The following is a 19,790-nucleotide window of genomic DNA, read 5'->3' on the forward strand; positions in this document are numbered from 1 at the left end:
CCAAGCTTCTCAGGCTCATGTGCATGAAATACATCAAACTGATGGTACTAAACCTGTAGACCTAGGTGCCATTCCCAGGGACACCTGGGCCTGATTGGGCCTACCAAGCAGGGCATCTGGGGTGAACAGCCCATAATCACATGGTGACTTGCCTTGCTACAGCCCTCCAAAAAGCAGGACATAAGGCTGTTAACTTTGATAAACTCAGAGAAATAACTCAATGACCAGATGAAAATGCAGCACAAATTCTAGCTAATTTAACAGAAGGCATTGTTCTGTTAACCTAGCTAGAATTCTGTCCCTACAAAAATATACAAAATTAGATCCAACGTCAAAAGAAGGTACTATTGTCCTGAATACCCATTTTATTTCCCAATCGTCCCCAGACATTCAAAAAAAGCTAAAAAAGGCAGAGAGGAAGGCCCTCAAACCTCTCAATGAGATCTTTAAAATTTGGCTTTAAAATTTTTCAATAAATGGGAACAACAGGCAAAACTAGTAAAGGCTCAAAGAGATCAGGCTAAATATCATCTCTTAACCTCTGCTCTACACAGCTCCAAACCTTAATCCTCTGACAGAGAGAAGAAATCATCTAGGCCCTATTACAAGTGCGGTAGAGAAGGGCCCTGGGCCCGCTCATGCCGAAAGCCCAAGCCCCCTCCGGGCCCATGTCCTAATTGTGGCATAAAGGGACATTGGAAGGTGGACTGCCCTAATCCCTCTCTAGGGATCTGGACATCTCCTCCCAGTCCCGAGCAGGAGTCCTCAGACCCAGCTCCGCCCAGGCTCCTCAGACTGGCCGCTGAAGACTGAAAGTGCCCAGGGCCCCAGGCCCCAACTCTCATCACCTTTATGGAGTCCAGGGTATCTCACAGTGGCAGGGAAGCCGATCTCTTTTCTTATCAACACAGGGGCCACCTGTTCTGCCACGCCTGCTTATTCCAGAAAAACTAAAGTCTTTCAGATCTCTGTCGTGGGGGTTGACGGTTTAGCGCCTACATCACAGATTACCAAGCCTCTGCCTTGCACACTTCAAAATACCCCATTCTCTCATTCTTTCCTTGTACTCCCAAATTGCCCCACTCCAATCCTTGGAAAGGATCTACTCTCCAAATTCAAGCCTTTCCTCACTGTTCCAAATCTTTCTCCTGACCTGGCCTGGCTACTGCTTCTCGAACCTACTATTTCTTCACCTCCCCCACTACCCTCCTCGTCTGTAAACCCTATAGTCTGGGATAGGGTTTACCATCGCCTCCCACCATACTCCCATTTATATTTGTCTAAAAGATCCAACAAAGTTTCCCAATCAACCTCAATATCCTATTTCCCAAATACATCAGCAGGGATTAAAACCCAACATCTCTAAGCTGCTGCATCAGGGTCTCTTGTGCCCTACTCACTCTCCTTATAACATGTCTATCCTACTTGTTAAAAAGCCAAATTGCTCCTACTGTCTGGGTCATGACTTGACCCAGGGATTAAACCCAGGTCTCCTGCATTGCAGGCAGGTTCAGGCTACCATATGATACAGCAATCCCACTCCTGGGCATATATCCAGAGGTGATAGGTGATGGAGAGAGATAAACTGGGAGTTTAGGATTGACATATACACACTACTGTACTTAAAATAGATAACCAACAAGGACTTACTGTGTGGCATAGGGGACTCTGCTCAATATTCTATAATAACATAAATGGGAAAAGAATTTGTAAAAAAATAGATACATGTATATGCTTAATTGAATCACTTTGCTGTACACCTGAAACTAACACACATTTTTAATCAATTATATACTCCAATCAATATAAAATAAATTTTTAAAATTAATTAATTAAAAATAATAAATATTGATATCGAGCATCTTTTCACTTGCCTGTTGGCCATGTGTATGCCTTCTTTGGAGAAATGTCTATTTAGATCTTCTGCCCATTCTTTGATTGGGTTCCCTGTTTTTATTATTGAGTTGTAACAGCTTTTCGTATATTTTGGAAATTAACCCCTTATCAGCTGCATCATTTGCAAATCTTTTCTCCCAGTCTGTAGTTTGCCTTTTTTTGTTTTGTTTATGGTTTCCTTTGCTGTGCAAAAGTATATAAGTTTGATGAGGATATGTTTCTTTATTGCTTTTTCTCATCTTTTTGTTTTCTGTTTCTACCAGAGTAGAAGCCATCTTGAATTGGCCTTCTTTCAGGAACTTTAATTCCCCTTGGATGGTTGCTGGGAGCAAGAGAAAGTTGTTTTGTTTTGTTTTGTTTTTGAATGACAAATAATACTGGATCATTATAAGTTATGTAGTTTTCAAAGTTGTACAATTATACAGAAAAAAAAAAAGGAGGGGCAAAGAACCTGTAGAATTACACAGAATCCTTCTTCAAAATGCATCGGCATTGAAATTTTTAAGGAAAAATAAACAAATGGGACCGAAGCAAACTTGCAGTGATGAACTGGCCTAATTTCAATACTGCTGTGTCTCTGGGACTCAGGAAGCCCGAGTAGAGGGAGAGAGATGAGAGAAGGGCAGATCAGTGGACCGGTCAGGACACAGACGACGTTTATGAACTAAGTTTACCACCTGAACTGGCACCGGAAACAATAACTGGGTTGGCTGATAAGTTCCTTCAAGTTTTTATAAGATGGTATGAAAAACCTTAAGGAAACTCAATACAATGAAAAGGTCAGTGATCAAGGCAAGCTCAAGATGGGGAAGCAGGAAGCCCTGAGCTCTCCCCTCCATGACCTTCTTGCCAGAAATTCTTCCCTGACCTCTGATCAATTTCTATTAATTAGGGAGATCAAAATGATCAAACTAGGAATATTCTGGCTATCAGCTCACGGAACGCCTCCAACAAGTGGGAAGAGGAGGAAGTGGCAGCACCCTGGCTTCGAGCTAGCAGTCTGGGGAAGCCTCAGGTTAATGACCTCAGGGGCCTGTCCCGGGCCGGGGCGTGCGGGCGGCGCCAGAAGCGTGCCTCCCCAGAAAGGATCGGCTCCTCTGACCTGGCATCCTCCACGCCTGCAAAATCGAGATCCAGGTGGCAAAGGGAGAGACGGGTGGCCCTGAGACCCCTCTTGGCTTCCTGGACTTGCTTCTCATTGTCTGGTTCAGCGGGACTCCCCGCGGTGAGTTCCGGGATGAACCTGCCGCGGAAGGGGGGAGGGGGAGGTGGCGGCGCGTGGAAGTTGGGTGCGCGGGGGTTTGCGAAACTTCTTGCGGGGTGGCGCCGCCGCCCTTTCCTCTTTTCCCTCCCCCGGGTCCTTTACTCCTCGGTGGCTCCCCCAGGCTACTTGCGGGCTCTCCGGGCCAGAACAGGGGTGCCTTGGTGGAGCAGTAATGCGGGGAGTTTGGGAGGTGACGCTAGGAGAAGAGGGGGCCAGAACGCTACAGGAAATGCTGTTGAGGCCCCCCCCAGGGCTCAGCCCGGCCCCAGGAAGTGGGAGTTCTGGAGCCGGGGGAAGGGACCGAGAGCCGCCCTAAAAACCACAAGCCCGTGATCTGCCCTTCTGCGCCGTCGCAGCCGCCTTGCTCCGGTCCCCTGTCTCAGCCGCGGCTTTCCCGCACCAGGCTTCAGCAATACATGAACCATGAACTTCCAGATGTTCAAACTGGTTTTAGAAAAGGCAGAGGAACCAGAGATCAAATTGCCAACATCCGCTGCATCATTGAAAAAGCAAGAGAGTTCCAGAAAAACATCTATTTCTGCTTTATTGACTATGCCAAAGCCTTTGACTGTGTGGATCACCACAAACTGTGGAAAATTCTGAGAGACGGGAATACCAGAGCACTTGACCCGCCTCTTGAGAAACCTGTATGCAGGTCAGGAAGCAACAGTTAGAACTGGACATGGAACAACAGACTGGTTCCTGCCGGGGTCCAGCCCCGGTGGATCCAGGGTGATTCGAAGGTGAGGACGGAGTCGGCGTCTTTGGAAAAATACATATTTAATCACAGACATAGAGAGATTAGAAATGGATAGTGTAGTAGGAAGATTAGTGGAGAAAAGGAGGCTGAACAACTTGGATTACGTGGAATAGCATCCATGCTCCAGATGGGAATTCAGCCAGAAAAACGGGAGCAAGAAAGAAGCGACATGGGGGAATCAGTCTTTCTAGAAACTGATCCGATTTCTTTATTTTTGGGTTTGCTTATATACCTTTTGTTACACATAGGGATGAATACAGAGTCACGGGGGAGTCAGCAGTCCTGACCTCTATCAAAATCAGGTGCTTCACATAAAAAGTTCTTAGGGATTTTATGATTCTTTCTTTCTGATAACCAAAAACTTATTTTTTTCCAAGGGTGTTTTTTCTTAAACCAGGCACCACCCTCCAATAAAGTTACATTCCTATAGCGTGAGGGTGTAGTGAGTTACAATCAAGAAAGGAATTTATTTAACCCAAGGTTAACATGATTAATCTTAAAGGTTAATTCTTATTTCTCCTATATGCTTAAAGGTTAATACTTATTTCTTCCTATATGCTAGTTATATTCATTATAAGGGTAGGGAACATGGAGATTTAGCAGCAAACATCAGCCCAACAAATGAAAATCCTTTCACAAATGCTCCCCTTAAGATCTATTTAGTCGTAAGATATGATAAAGTTACATTTTTACATAGCAAGGACACAGTGATTTATAACAAAGTACAGTGATCTATTACAAAAGAGAAAATCCATTAACTCAAAGTCTAGTATTGCTAACATCAAAAACTACCATATTTCCTTTTCTATAGTCCAAATATATTGATTAATATATTCCCAGGTGCCTAAGGATATGGAGGCCTGGTGGCAATCATTGACTCAACAAGAAAAAAAAGCCCTATGCTAATTAGGACTCTCAAAATACTCCAAAACTCTCTGTGCTGTTTATGGTTAAGAGGTAGTAAACAATCATGTGGCAGGAGTATGGATAATCCTGTCACACAAGCTAGTCTGTCAGCAGAGAGGTTTGACCTGAGACATCCTTGCCCCACCCAGAGCAGGGAATTGGCAGCAATTATTGACACAACAAATGAAAAACCCTTCACCAATATAATTCCTAACCAACCCATTATACTAATAATTTTTAACTCCCCAAAAGAATTTGCCTTTAGTAAGTCTAAAACATCTCGTGCCTCTCAGATTGGGAGGCTGTAAACAATCACATGTGGCCGGATGAACCTATACAGGTGGGCTAGATAACCTTCAGAGGAGTCCGTAAGCTGAAACACTCTTGTCACGCCCAAGAATTTTTATTGCCTTGGAGCTGCATGTCTACTCCTTCTCCGAGAGAAACGGTTATGGGGGAGAGCCCCCCGTAAAGTCAGAGGTGTAGGTGAGAGCATAAAACAGACTCTGGTTTTGGGGTTAGATGCTTGGGAACAGGGGGTTTCCTGAGACTTGATCACGCCTTTGCGTATGCCAAGCCTCCTTCCTCATGACCTTTGCCATGGGCGGAGTTCCTCACGCTGGCCCCCAGCAGGTTCACCAAATAGAAAAAGGAGTCCGTCAAGGCCGTATATTGTCACCCTGCTTATTTAACTTATCTGCAGAGTACATCATGAGAAACACTGGGCTGGAAGAAGCACAAGCTAGAATCAAGATTGTTGGGGGAAATATCAATCACCTCAGATATGCAGAGGACACCACCCTTATGGCAGAAAGTGAAGAGGAACTAAAAAGCCTCTTGATGAAAGTGAAAGAGGAGAGTGAAAAAGTTGGCTTAAAGCTCAACATTCAGAAAACGAAGATCATGGCATCTCGTCCCATCGCTTCATGGGAAATAGATGGGGAAACAGTGGAAACAGTGGCTGACTTTATTTTTTTGAGGGGGCTCCAAACTCACTGCAGATGGTGATTGCAGCCATGAAATTAAAAGATGCTTACTCCGTGGAAGAAAAATTATGATCCACTGAGACAACATATTAAAAAGCAGAGACATTACTTTGTCAACAAAGGTCCATCTAGTCAAGGCTATGGTTTTTCCAGTGGTCATGTATGGATGTGAGAGTTGGACTGTGAAGAAGGCTGAGTGCCGAAAAATTGATGCTTTTGAACTGTGGTTTTGGAGAAGACTCTTGAGAGTCTCTTGGACTGCAAGGAGATCCAACAAGTCCATCCTAAAGATGATCAGTCCTGGGTGTTCATTTGAAGGACTGATGTTGAAGCTGAAACTCCAATATTTTGGCCACCTGATATGAAGAGCTGACTCATTTGAGAAGACCCTGATGCTGAGAAAGATTGAGGGCAGGAGGAGAAGTGGATGACAGCAGATGAGATGGTTGGATGGCATCACCAACACATTGGACATGGTTTGGGTGAACTCTGGGAGTTGGTGATGGACAGGGAGGCCTGGCATGCTGCGGTTCATGGGGTCACAAAGAGTCAGACACGACTGAGCGACTAAACTGTGTTGATGATCTGTGCACAGAGCCCCGTCTGGTCCCTTCGTACTACTGATGAACTGAAGTAGATCCCTTCCCTACTGCTCTCTGCCCTTGAAGGACCACCAGGTCCCTTCCCTACTGCCTCTGGTCTCTTCTTACTAATGCTGAAGGGAAGTAGTCCACTTCTCTACTGTTCTCAGCCACGAAGGATCAGCAGGTCCCTTCTGAAATGCTCTCTGGTTCCTTCTTACTACTGTTGAGGGAAGTAGGTCCTTCCCTACTGCTCACAGCCCTTGAAGGAACAGCAGGTCCCTTCCCTCCTGTGTCTGGACCTTCTTACTACTGCAAAAGGGAAGTATGCCCCTTCCCTACTGCTCTCGGCTCTTGAAGAACCAGCGGGTCCTCCCCTGCTGCTCTCTGGTCCCTGTTTACAACTGCTGAAGGGAAGGAGATCCCTTGCCTGAGATGCTCTGGTTCTTTATTACTACTGCTGAGAGAAGTAGGTCCCTTCCCACAGCTCTCAGCCCTTGAAGGACCAGCAGGTCCCTTCCCTATTGCTCTCTGGTCCCTTTTTACTACTGCAAAAGGGAAGTAGGCCTCTTCCCTACTCCTCTCGGCCCTTGAAGGATCAGCAGGTCCCTTCCCTACTGCTCTCTGATCCCTACTTACTACTGCTGAAGGGAAGTAGGTCCCTTCCCTACAGCTCTCGGCGCCTGAAGGACCAGGCAGTCCCTTCCCTACTGCTCTCTGGCCTCTTCTTACTACAGCTGAAGACATGTACCTCCCTGCCATACTGTTCTGGGCAAACGAAGGACTGGCAGGTCTTTCCTTATGACTCTCTGGTCCCTTCTTACTATTGCTGAAGAGATGTACCTCCCTTCCCTACTGCTCTCTGGTCCCTCCTTACTACTGCTGAGGGAAGTAGGCCCCTTCCCTGCTGCTCTCAGCCCTTGAAGACCAGCAGGTCCCTTCCCTACTGCTCTTTCGTCCCTTCTTACTACAACTGAAGACAAGTAGGTCCCTTCCCTACAGCACTTGGCCCTTGAAGACCAGCAGGTCCCTTCCTACTGCTCTCTGGTTCCTTGTTACTACTGCTGAGGGAAGTAGGCCCCTTCCCTAATCCTCTCGGCCCCTGAGGACCAGCAGGTCCCTTCCTAATGCTCTCAGGTTCCTTCTTACTAGTGCCGAGGGAAGTAGGCCCCTTCCCTGCTACTCTCGGCCCTTGAAGATCAGCAGGTCCATTCCCTACTGCTCTCTCGTTCCTTCTTAATACTGCTGAGGGAAGTAGGCCCCTTCCCTACTCCTCTGGGCCCTTGAAGACCAGCAGGTCCCTTCCCTACTGCTGTCTGGTCCCCTCTTACTACTGCTGAAGGGAAGTAAGTCCCTTCCCTACAGCTCTCGGCATCTGAAGTACCAGGCAGTCCCTTCCCTACTGCTCTCTGGTCCCTTCTTACTACGGCTGAAGAGATGTACCTCCCTTCCCTACTGCTCTCTGGCTCCTTACTACTGCTGAGGGAAGTAGGCCCCTTCCCTTCTGCACTTGGCCCTTCAAGACCAGCAGGTCCCTGCTCTAATGCTTTCTGGTTCCTTCTTACTACTGCTGAGGGAAGTAGGCCCCTTCCCTGCTGCTCTCGGCCCTTGAAGACCAGTAGGTCCCTTCCCTACGGCTCTCTGGTTCCTTCTTAATACTGCTGAGGGAAGTACGCCCCTTCCCTACTCCTCTCGGCCTTTGAAGACCAGCAAGTCACTTACTAATGCTCCCTGGTCCCTTCTTACTACTGCTCAAGGGACGTAGGTCCCTTTGCTATAGTCTCGAAGCTTGAAGGTCCAGACAGTCCCTTCCCTACTGTTCTCTGGTCCCTTCTTACTATTGCCGAAGAGATGTACCTCCCTTCCCTACTGCTCTCTGGTCCCTCCTTACTACTGCTGAAGGGAAGTAGATAATTTCCCTACTGTTCTCTCGTCCTTTCTTACTACTGCTGAGGGAAGTAGCCCCCTTCCATACTGTTCTCGGCAAGGAAAGACCGACAGGTCTCTCTGGCCCCTTCAACTACTGCTGAAGAGATGTACCTCTTTTCGCTACTTCTCTCTGGTTCCTTCTTACTACTGTTGAGGGAAGTAGGCCCCTTCCCTGCTGCTCTCGGCCCTTGAAGAGCAGCAGGTCCCTTCCCTACAGCTCTCTGTACCCTTTTCACTACTGCTGAAGGGAAGTAGGCCAATTCTCTACTGTTCTCAGCCCTTGTAGAATCAGCAGGTCCCTTATGAACTGCTCTCTCGTCCCTTGTTACTACTGCTGAGGGAAGTAGGCCCCTTCCTTTCTCCTCTCGGCCCTTGAAGACCAGCAGGTCCCTTCCCTACTGGTCTCTGGTCCCTTCTTACTACTTCTGAAGGGAAGTAGGTCCCTTCCCTACAGCTCTCAGCGCCTGAAGGACCAAGCACTCCCTTCCCTAGCACTCTCTACCCACTTCTTACTACTGCTGAAGAGATGTACCTCCCTTCCATACTGTTCTCGGCAAACAAAGGATGGGCAGGTCCTTCCTTATGATTCTCTGGTCCCTTTTTCTATTGCAGAAGAGATGTACCTCCCTTCCCTACTGCTCTCTGGCTCCTTCTTACTACTGCTGAGGGAAGTAGGCCCCTTCCCTACTGCACTTGGCCCTTGAAGACCAGCAGGTCCCTTCCTAATGCTGTCTGGCTCCTTCTTACTACTGCTGAGGGAAATAGGCCCCTTCCCTTCTGCTCTCGGCCCTTGAAGAGCAGCAGGTCCCTTCCCTACAGCTCCCTGTTCCCTTTTCACTACTGCTGAAGGGAAGTAGGCCACTTCTCTACTGTTTTTGGCCCTTATAGGATCAACAGGTCCCTTATGAACTGCTCTCTCATCCCTTCTTACTACTGCTGAGGTAATAGGCCCTTTCCCTACTCCTCTTGATCCTTGAAGACCAACAGGTCACTTCCTAATGCTTTCTGGTTCCTTCTTACTACTGCTGAAGGAAGTAGGCCCCTTCCCTGCTGCTCTCGGCCCTTGAAGACCAGTGAGTCCCTTCCCTACTGCTCTCTGGTTCCTTCTTACTACTGCTGAGGGAAGGAGGCCCCCTTCTCTACTCCTCTCAGCCCATGAAGACCAGCAGGTCCCTTCCCTACAGCTCTCTGTTCCCTTTTTACTACTGCTAAAGGGAAGTAGGCCACTTCTCTACTGTTCTCGGCCCTTGAAGGATCAGCAGGTCCCTTATGAACTGCTCTCTTGTCCCTTCTTACTACTGCTGAGGTAAGTAGGCCCCTTCCCTACTGCACTTGACCCTTGAAGACCAACAGGTCCCTTCCTAATGCTTTCTGGTTCCTTCTTACCACTGCTGAGGGAAGTAGGCCCCTTCCCTGCTGCTCTCGGCCCTTGAAGACCAGTGGTTCCTTCTTACTACTGCTGAAGGAAGTAGGCCCCTTCCCTAATCCTCTCGGCCCTTGAGGACCAACAGGTCCCTTCATAATGCTCTCTGGTCCCTCATTACTACTGCTGAAGGGAAGTAGCTCCCTTACATACTGTCCTTGGCAAAAGAAGGCATGGCAGGTCCTTCCTTATGACTCTCTGGTCCCTTCTTACTATGCTGAAGAGATGTACCTCCCTTCCCTACTGCACTCTGGTCCGTTCTTTCTTCTCCTGAAGTGAAGTAGGCCCCTTCCCTACTGCTCTCGGCCCTAGAGGGCCACAGGTCCCTTCCCTACTGCTCTCTGATCCCTTCTTACTACTGCTGAAGGGAATTAGGTCCCTTTCCTACTTGCTCTGGGCCCTTGAAGGACCAGTGCTCTTCATCACGGATCAGCTAACACCAGCAGGGTGGCCAGTGTAGGAGCTATTCATCTATCAATGACTTGGGTTGGGTGGGCGGCAGCAGGTGGCCTGGCTTCTCCTTGGCGGTGGAGGCGGGCACTCACAGCAGGATGGATGTACAGGGCTCTCTCCCTGGGATGGGGATCTGGAGGTTGCCACTCGTACAGCTTGGGTTCGCTATGCTGCCTGCAGACCGGGCCCCCCCTGCCCCCAGAACTCCCACGCACTGTATCACTGTTTGGGCTCGAGCTGTCCTGTCCTGGAAAAGTAGATTCTGAAGTTATGATACTAAATGCAGCTCAACTTGACAGTAAGTTCAAAAAGCTTCACATCTTAGAGTTGAAACGAAGGAAAAGTTGCCATCCAGAAATTGAGGAAGAAAAACTTCAGCCTTGGACACAACGATGAGCAGAGGAACCCATTTATGATCCTGTACTTGCAGCTCCAGCTGTGTCTGCACGTGTGTTTTATATCAGCCTAGGGATTTGCTGTCCAGTTATATCTCTTGCAGTACTAGTATTAGCTGTTTTGCATCTTCATAGTATGAAAAGGATTGAACTGGAAGGTAGTATCAGTGCCAGCAGTAGTTCCCAAGGGCTGTCTCAGTCCCAGTCGTGCCCAGATGTCTCAGTATGTGAGAGGCAACACACCCAACAGTACAAGTCCCATGTCCAGTTATCCAACCTTGTGGGTAGAGTAGGACTTGAGAAGTGTCGCTCTTTTGGAGGCCAGAGCTAAGGTGAAAGATATCAAAATATCTATCCAGGGAGAGGAACTCAAAAGAAGTACTCTAAGAAGGTACCTTTTGGTGTACTTTCCATGGAGTTTATGTAGATGAAAAAGATCCAGATAAAGAGCAACAAGCATTTGTAAAAACAGTTAGAGATCGAGCTTCTGAAATTCAGGTGACAATGATGCTCCCTGAAAGTTGTGAGCTACGAGATCTTCATCACAGAAATCATCCTATTACCCATGTGTGAACAGAAAAAGGGGGAAAGACCATGGTGATTGCCTTACATGAACTGGGGGTATCTTAAATTGTTTTTATGACAGTGCAAAGTTGTAGAGGCCAGTAGTCAGCAGGAAACTTCTCAACAAAACCTAGTTCACATGGCTGCTCAGATTGCCTGTGGAATGAGCTACCTGGTCAGAAGGATGTCATCCACAAAGACCTGGCAGCCAGGAGCTCCATCAATGATGACAACTTCAAGTTAAGAGCAAAGCCAATCCCTCTCCAAGTCTTGTTCCCCATGGACTCTCACTGTCTGGGGAACAGCAAACACATGGAATCAATGGATGGCTTTTGAAAGCCTGGTTAATAATGAGTTCTCCAGCCTTCCCTGGTGATCCAGTGGCTAAGACTCTACACTTCCAATGCAGGGGCCTGGGTCCGATCCCTGGTGGGAGAACTGGATCCTGCACGCCACAACTAAGAAGTCAGCATGCAGCTACTAAAAGAGCCCATGTGTCTATGATTCTGACCAAATGTCCTAAGTGGACGTCTACCCATTTGATGTGGCTGCGTACCTGAAAGAGGGTTACCAACTAGCCCAGACTATCAACTGTCCTGATGAACTATTTATGTGATGGCTTGTGCTGGGCCTTCGATCCAGAGGAGAGGTGGAGTTCCAGCAGCTGGCCCAGTGTCTCACAGAGCTCCATGAAGCCCTGGGGGCCTGTGTCTGACTCTCCTCTCACAGTCCCCCAGGATCAGGAGGAAGGTGCCTATCGAGGCCCACTTGGAGCCAGCCAGTCACATACATCACCCAGCACCAGAGAAGCACATTTATCTTCCAGAACACCATGCCTTAGGAATGCTTTAGCATCTCAACTTCCTAAGACAGACTTAATGATGTGGAATACTTTCTCAATATCACTTTTATTAGCTTGAACTGAAAATGTTTGTGTAAATTTTTTACACATAGTTGCCTCTGAGGTATAAGTATAGTCTTACAAAATAATTTTAAAATTGTTTAAACACACATATTTGAACTAACAATCTTACTACCAACTGCTTTTTATTTTCTTAACTTCTACAAGGTAATGCAGTTGATTCACCTTTAAAGTTTTGCTTTCTTTCACTAATTTTGGGAATTATTTGTCTTCAACATGAAGTACTTTTTCTTAGGAAAATAAAAACCATCTGGAAGTTATGGGCTAACGCCCCCGCTCCTTTATTACAGAGTAGCTACCTTGGTCCGAAGTGCCATACAGGAATCCACAGGTGTGAGCAGAGGATAGTGGCCATATAACAACTCTAGTGTCACATCTAAGCCAGCTGCTGGTGGGTCTTATTTGTTCCTTGTGGCCCTGCTTATGCCGAAACACATAACCACTTCTGTCCTATGATGGCTGGCCTAGCTGAACTAATGACATGGGGTTGATGAGCCCACATCACGATGGGCAACCCCAGTCCATGACCAGAGGCCTCATCTCTGCCAGGCCCCAGGCCCACACTAGGAGCCACGTTTAAATGGTGTGACTTTCTCCACTGCAAGTGGCATGGCTTAGCTTCAGGACACTCGGGGTCTGTGTTGTGAGACTTCAAGTAGAAAATGGCATGTAGCACCTTTCTGACCACAGATAGCTCTGACATCACCGGTTCTGCTGGGTCATCTGCCCAAGGAGCAGCTCCAGCCATGCTCATCGTTCACCAATTGTGACTGCTTTTGTGCTGGGACAGCAGATTGCACCGGAGACCTAGGGTCTGCAAAGCCTCAAATATTTTTTCTGTACCATTACAGGAAACCTAAGGCCACAGTGGCAGTTAAATGGAGACAGGATAGGGACCACACCCCTGCAGCCCTCGAGAGGATATTGTGTACACGGACTATTGGAGGATGGGGAGGTAGAGTCTGAAGTTTGAATCTGGAATTCATTAATATGGTAGCCTTCACCCCACGATAATTTACTAGCTACTCCGGTCTCCATGCCTGTCACAAGTCCAGGGAATGTGAAATGACTGCTGTGTGGTCTGTGACCCAGTGATAACCACTGCACCAGAACCTGGGACTGCTGTCCATTAATGGCCTGGTACTCTGAGCATCGCTTCAACACTTGGGGGACCATGATGATGCTACGGTTCCTGTGCCAGATATTAGAAACACACTAGTGTGATGTGAATGTGAGAGTAGTTTCTGCTTCTGCAGGTTCACTTACCCCAGGAAATAACCATGTGGCTCTTTGGGAAAGAATGGAAGGACTTTTGCATTAGATGTGGTGATGAAAGGGCCCTCCTCTTTAGAACGCGGCTTCTAACTTTGGTGGCTGAGATCTGAGAAGTGGCTCAGATCTGGAAAATGGGCCTGGATCAGATGTTTGGTAGGGATGGCTGCCTTTGGCTTCCTTATCAATCAGCCTTGTGTTCTGTCTCTCTTTATTTCTTTCAATGGTCCAGTTACTTTGTATCTAGGTTCCGGCCCATAGGTTTGCCTTTAGGATCACCGTGTGCTATGAGCCAGCATCATGTTCTCTGCAGTCAGGCCCTGACTGGCATTGAGACTCCCTAATCACTTTGATCCCTGCACCTACTTTTCTGCTGCCCTAGAGCACCCCCACCTGGAATCTGATTTTTCCACAATTTCCATCCCTGTTCCTGATAGAAGCCCACAGGAACATAGTCTCTTCCCACCATCCCTGACTTTCTGCAAAAGTCATCCTTGAGCTGTTGGAGATGCTTCTCATCCACGCTTTCCTCTTGGGCTCCATGGAGTCCATCAGGCTTTCCCATAGAGCTGGTGGGCTGCACACTCTCCTGCCCTTTCATACGGTGTCTGCCCCGGCAGATTCACTTCTCTGAGCCTTGGATTCCCTCCGCTACCACCTGCCTCGGAAGTTCTGGACTTTCTCTTTCATGCTGTGTAGGCCAGGCCTTTCTCCAGGCTTCCAAGCCCCATTCTAGTTGAAGATCACCATGTCTCCCCGGCCTTGCTAAGCCCAGTGACCCATAATTATAAACCCTCCCTTCCCCATTTTGGGTTCTGTGCTCATCCTCCCCACCCCCAGCCCCACTGGCTGTGATCCGCTTCCTCAGGAACAGCCCCCTCACCCTCTGCGTCTCCCACAGGACACTCAGAGAGAAGCTGACAGTCCTCTGGGTTTAGGCTTTTCCTTCTGAGCCAGCCTGGCCCATCCCTGGGAAATGTATGTGTCTGTTAGTGTCACGTGGGGAGCTTGTGAGCAGAGTGGAAATGGGGCACATCCAGGGTTGTGGTGTTTCTTGCCTGACTGAGGCTTCTTCGTCTTCCTCAGTTGTACCTGATGAGGGGCTGGGGGCAGAAGGCAGAGCCGTCCTGTTCTGTCAGCCCAGCCCTGCAGCCCTACTCTGCTCTCACAGAACTGGGGGAGGAGGCCTATGGGTCTTCTTCTCCCAACCTCACCCTTATTGCACTTTGCCTTCACAGATGCTCACTCTCTTTCCTATAACTTCACTGTCAACCTTCAGCCCAGATGTGGACAGCTGTGGTGTGAGGTTCAAGGCCAGGTGGACAGAGAGGTTTTTCTCTCCTATGATTGTGGTCATGCTAACATCATATTCACAAGTCTACTAGGAGAAGAAGTGAAAACCATAAAGGCCTGGGAAAGACAGGTCGAAACACTCAGAGACATCAGGGACTGGATCAAGGACCAGCTGCATGACTTTACACTGGAGAAACGCATGGCCAGAGGTGAGTTAGAAAGTCCAAGTACAGGAGGGCCAGATTAGGGGCTCAGCTACATTCACTGTTTATAAGTAAAAAATATAATTGGATATTGGTCCTTCCCTATAGCCTGTTCCGGGCGCCACTTGTCAGGGTCTAGTCCCGGTGGATTTAGGGTAATTTGAAGCAGGGACGGAGTCAGCGATTGATTTAAAGAGAGATAAGAAAAGAAGGTTGTAGATAAGAAAATAGAGAGAAAGAGGCTGATATTTCTTGGTTTACATAGAAAGCCAATAAAACTTCAAGACAAGAAGTTTTCCCTGTTTACGGAGGCCACAGGTGTCCTCCTGGTCTCCCGAGGGAGTGAAGACGCAGAACGTCTTTCCGTTTAGGTCTTAGAAACCCGGGCAAATAAGTGAACGCAGGGAGCCTCTATGTTCTAAGGGATCAGCCTGAAAAAAGAGAGAGGGAGAGAGAGAATGATTGACACGGGGAGACCAAGCTGTTTTGGTGAGCAAGACCTCATAGCTTTATTTTTAAAAAGGACTTTTATATCTTTTTCACAAATGATGTTGTGTACATTATCTTTTGGCCTTGGAGACCGTGAAACATTTTAAGACCCTCTTGATAAGGGCTGTTCAACCAGAAAAGTTATTTTCCCTTGAAGTGTTTTTTCTTTATATGTCTAATCTATGTCAGCCTCAGAAAGTATCAAACAAAGTTACATTTTTCAATGAGCAAAGGTGCAGTAAGTTACAACAAAGAAAAAACCAATTAGCTCAAAAGTCTGATGCAGTTAGTTTCAAGGCTACATTTTTTTTTAATTTTTTTTTTTTACATTTTAACTATGTTAACAAATATACTCCCAGATGCACAGTGGGTAAGAGATACGGGAACTTAGCAACAGGTATTGGCTCAACAGTGAAATCATATACCAGCGCTACTCTAATAACTTTTTAACTCTTTGAAAGGCTCTATGTTTTAGGCTTTCCGTGCCTCTCACAGTTGGGAGCGTGTAAACAATCACATGTGTAGTTGTAAAAGTCTGGGTAAGGCAAGTTAGAGAGCCATCAGAGGGGTTTGAGCCAAAACACTCCTTTTATATGCAGGAGACTGTTAGCTGGAGCTCTAAGTTAACTCTTTCCAGAGAAAGGTGGTGGGGGGACAGCCCCCTGTTAATGTCAGAGGAATTGGTGAGAGCATAATGCAGTAAGGCAGGCAGACTGTGGTTTGGGGGGCAGATGTTCGAGAAAGCCCAGGGGGTTTTCCTCGAGGCCTGATCTCGCCTTTGTGTTTTGTCAGGCCCCTTTCCTCATGACCTTTGCCACGGGTGGGATACCCCACGCTGGCTCCCAGCACCAGTGGAAGGAGTGGCCTTTGGGGAGAACACAGGGCCACATTAGCTGGGCCAAGAGAAGTGGACCCAGGTGGGGCAAAGAATCTGTCAAGCCCAGAGGCTGAGCTCTTTCTTTCCCACGGTGGGAGCAGACCCCCTCACCCTGCAGGCCAGGATGGCATGTCGCTGTGAGGATGACAGACACATCAGTGGATCCTGGCAGTTTGGCTTGAATGGACAAATGAGCCTCCACTTTGATTCGGAGAATGGCCACTGGAGAGTGGATCACCCTGGAGGCAGATGGATGAAAGCGAAGTGGGAGAATGACAAAGCTGTGACTGACTTCTTGAAGAAAGTCTCCATGGGAGACTGTCGCGCTTGGCTTCAGGCTTTCATGGTGCGCTGGGAGGAAATGTTGAAGACCACAGGTAAGTGAGAAGAGGAAGAGAAAGTGATCCTCCTCTCATGGTGACATGGACTCACTCCCGTGTGTCTGTGTGTGTGTGTGTGTGTGTGTGTGTGTGTGTGTTTGAGGAAGTGATCCATCGGAAGGTGAGTTGTTCCTGGGAGAGCAATGACCCGGGGATACTCTGTCATATCCTTCCTCTTCCACCTCCTGACATCTCTCCTCACAGCACAGGCCTTTGGTCAGCTCAGCATGGATTTTTGCTAATTCCAAACCTGTAGACATCTTTTTGATTTCTGGGGTTTATTTCTCACTGTACCCTCTTTCCAGAATCTTCTTTCAAATGTCACCAATCCTTCTTCTGGAAATCTGTCAATACCACCTCTACTGTAGCTCCTGAGGACTCCATCCTCATGTCACCATCTCTGATGTCACAGCAGGATTGAGTGCCTGTGTTGGAAACCTTGCTCACCCATTAGCTGTCAGAGCCCTGTGAGGAGTGGGCTCCTCCCTTCCCCCCATCTCGCCTGAGGATCTATCTCAGGGGCTTCCATGTGACGGGTGTAAATTCTGCATAATAGGGGTACCTGAGTCAGGGGAGCGAGGAGGCATCTGCCGAGCTTGGGGTCTGGACAAGGGCTTCACTCTTACTCTCCTTGCAGCATCACCGACCACGGTCCCGCCTACAGTGCAGACCACAGTCCCGCCTACAGAGCAGCCCATGGCCCCAGCCATCAGTCGCATCACCTGGATCGCCCCTGGGGTTCTTGCCATTTTTGTCATAATGGGCATCGTAGCCTGGATCCTTTACAAGAAGAGGTACTAAGGGCAGAATTCAGAGGGAAGGCAGGGGCACAGGGCCTAGTGTGGGGACAAGGAGGGGAGTCCCACAGGCTGAGTCACAACTGTTGCTGCTTCAGGAGCACAGGCCTAGCCTATCCCCTTCCCACAGTGTCTACTGTGGGGCTCCTGCTTGCCTGCTTGCCATGCCACTTCATATGAGAAGAGGCCTTTGGAGTAGGGTCTGCAAACGCCTTCCCACACCTTCCTCCTGGGTTTGGGAATCCCATGCAACCCCTGCCCTTCACTGAACCTCCTCATCCTGGAAATGAGCCAGGTGAGTAAGACCTCATATAACCTGACAGCAAGAACTCAGACAAGCTCAGGCCTCAGTTCTGATAGCTCCTCACTGTCAGATGACAATGGGAAGTGGGAGGTGGCTGGGTGCAGGAAGGCTGGGGGCCTGTTGAAGTTGCACAGACTGCTGGCTGGCAGTGCCCAGGGTAGGTGGTGTGAGAATAGCAGGCACTCAGGGCGAGGGCAGGATTCACGGGGGCTGAGGACAGCATGGGGGCTCCACATGATGTGTCAGCGGGAAGGGGACCCACCCAGGGGCCAAGATGAGAGGGGCTGGGCTCTCATCCCAGGAGGAAGGGGTGGGAAGGCCTTTACAGACCCAACTCCAAAGGCCTGTTCTCACAGGAAGTGGCTTGGGTCAAGCAGGCAAGGCAGGAGCCCCACAGCAGAGAATGGGGGAAGGGGTGAGGCCAGGCCTGTGCTCCTGGAGCAGCAGCAGTTGTGGTTCAGCCTGTGGTTTGCACCTCACCAGCCTTCTGGGGACCCAGAGCCCCATCACTGAGTGGCCCTGCCTTGAGCTGAGATGCCTGGGGATGGTGGGCCTGAGCTGGGATAGAGGCGCCCAGCTGGGGGGACCAGGAACAGATGGGGGCAGGGACTCTGGTCCTGAGATCTGTGTGTGCTGCTGGCTCAGAGGCTGGATGGGCACAAAGGAAGGAGGTTTGCCTGCAGCCCCCCAAGGCTGTCAGGAAGCAAGGCCCCTCCTCTGGGGACCTCCTCCCTGGTCCTTTAGGCCCCCCTTGGGGAGGATCCGGACCTGAGTAAAGGGAGCTGATTGATTCCTCACTGGCTCCAGTCCTGAGCCTGAGCAGGGGGTGTCAGGGCCTGGGGTGACTCTGTGATGCAGGAAGGAAGGAGGAGGTGATAAGAAGCTGCTGGGCCTGGGGTGGGGGTGGGGGTGGAGGACATAGGAGCCCCTCAGTGAGGGCGGGGCTGGGGGGGTTAGGGAGGGGCAGCCCCAGGAAAGTGACAGGAGTTCCTTACCCTCCTGGACCAACACCTGTCTCTTTTCTGCAGGAGGCGGTGCTCCCTGACAGGTGCTCTGTTGGCCTCAGGACTCAGTCTTTGCTTGGCTGTTTTTCTTCTCCTGTGTTCACTTTAGTGCCAGGAGAGCAGACCTTAGGAATCCCAAGTCTGTCTACCAGTTATAATGACATGGTGGCTGCACCATCTCGAGTCTCTTGTCACATCTGATGAGCATCCTCCTCAACATCTTTAATTTTTTCAAACCTAATTTCTCTTGGTGCTGAGTGATGGAACCCCTGAACTGAAACTTTCAACTATTTGAACAAGAGATCTCCACAAACAGAACTCTTTCAATCTTTTTCTAGTTTTTGGAAAATTAGACTTTTCCCTGCATCGTGACCTTGTTCTTACAAATGATGATATTGCTGGAAAAATATATCTGCTATTACAGGACTCAGGGATTTTTTTCTATGTCCAGAGAAACAACTTCAGTGTATTTTCAATGGAACAAAATTTTACGTTGACTGATTCCCTTCATGATTTATTACCCCATTGGCACTGAGTCTTGCTCGATTCTTGGTGACCCCATGGACTGTAGCCCACCAGGCTCCTCTGTTCATCAGATTTCACAGCAAGAATACTGGAGTGGGTTCTTACTTCCATCTCTAGGGGCTCTTCCTGACCCAGGGATCGAATCCTTGTCTCCTGTGTCTCCTGCGTTGGCAGGCCAATGCTTTACCACTAGCACCACCTGGGAACCCTTTATGCTGCTGCTGCTGCTGCTAAGTCACCTCAGTAGTGTCCGAATCTGTGCAACTCCATAGATGGCAGCCCATCAGGCTCCCCCATCCCTGGGATTCTCCAGGCAAGAACACTGGAGTGGATTTATCTCCACACAACTATGGACACCTGATCTTCGACAAAGGAGACAAGAATGTACAATCGATTAAAGACAATTTCTTTAATAAGGTGTGCTGGGAAAACTGGTCAACCATTTGTAAGAGAATGAAACTAGAACACTTTCTAACACCATACACAAAAATAAACTCAAAATGGATTAAAGATCTAAACGTAAGACCAGAAACTATAAAACTCCTAGAGGAGAACATAGGCAAAACA

General features: G+C 48.6%; 1 protein-coding gene and 1 pseudogene across 1 annotated transcript in view; both read left to right on the forward strand.

Annotated features, from left to right (window-relative positions):
* The window catches only part of LOC138089581 (UL16-binding protein 3-like), a 33,027-nt gene extending 14,128 nt beyond the window's left edge, over positions 1 to 18,899 (forward strand). Inside the window, exons 5-10 of the mRNA XM_068984963.1 lie at positions 3,034 to 3,121; positions 14,590 to 14,853; positions 16,315 to 16,590; positions 17,231 to 17,387; positions 17,575 to 17,590; positions 18,723 to 18,899. Of these exons, the coding sequence (XP_068841064.1) occupies positions 3,034 to 3,121; positions 14,590 to 14,853; positions 16,315 to 16,590; positions 17,231 to 17,387; positions 17,575 to 17,590; positions 18,723 to 18,899 (978 nt within the window). The remainder of the gene's footprint in view (positions 1 to 3,033; positions 3,122 to 14,589; positions 14,854 to 16,314; positions 16,591 to 17,230; positions 17,388 to 17,574; positions 17,591 to 18,722) is intronic.
* On the forward strand, positions 3,134 to 11,872 carry LOC138089926 (tyrosine-protein kinase RYK-like; annotated as a pseudogene).
* Positions 18,900 to 19,790: the final 891 nt, after the last annotated feature.

Source organism: Capricornis sumatraensis, chromosome 13 (assembly GCF_032405125.1).
Source record: "Capricornis sumatraensis isolate serow.1 chromosome 13, serow.2, whole genome shotgun sequence".
Classification (NCBI taxonomy): Eukaryota; Metazoa; Chordata; class Mammalia; order Artiodactyla; family Bovidae; genus Capricornis; species Capricornis sumatraensis.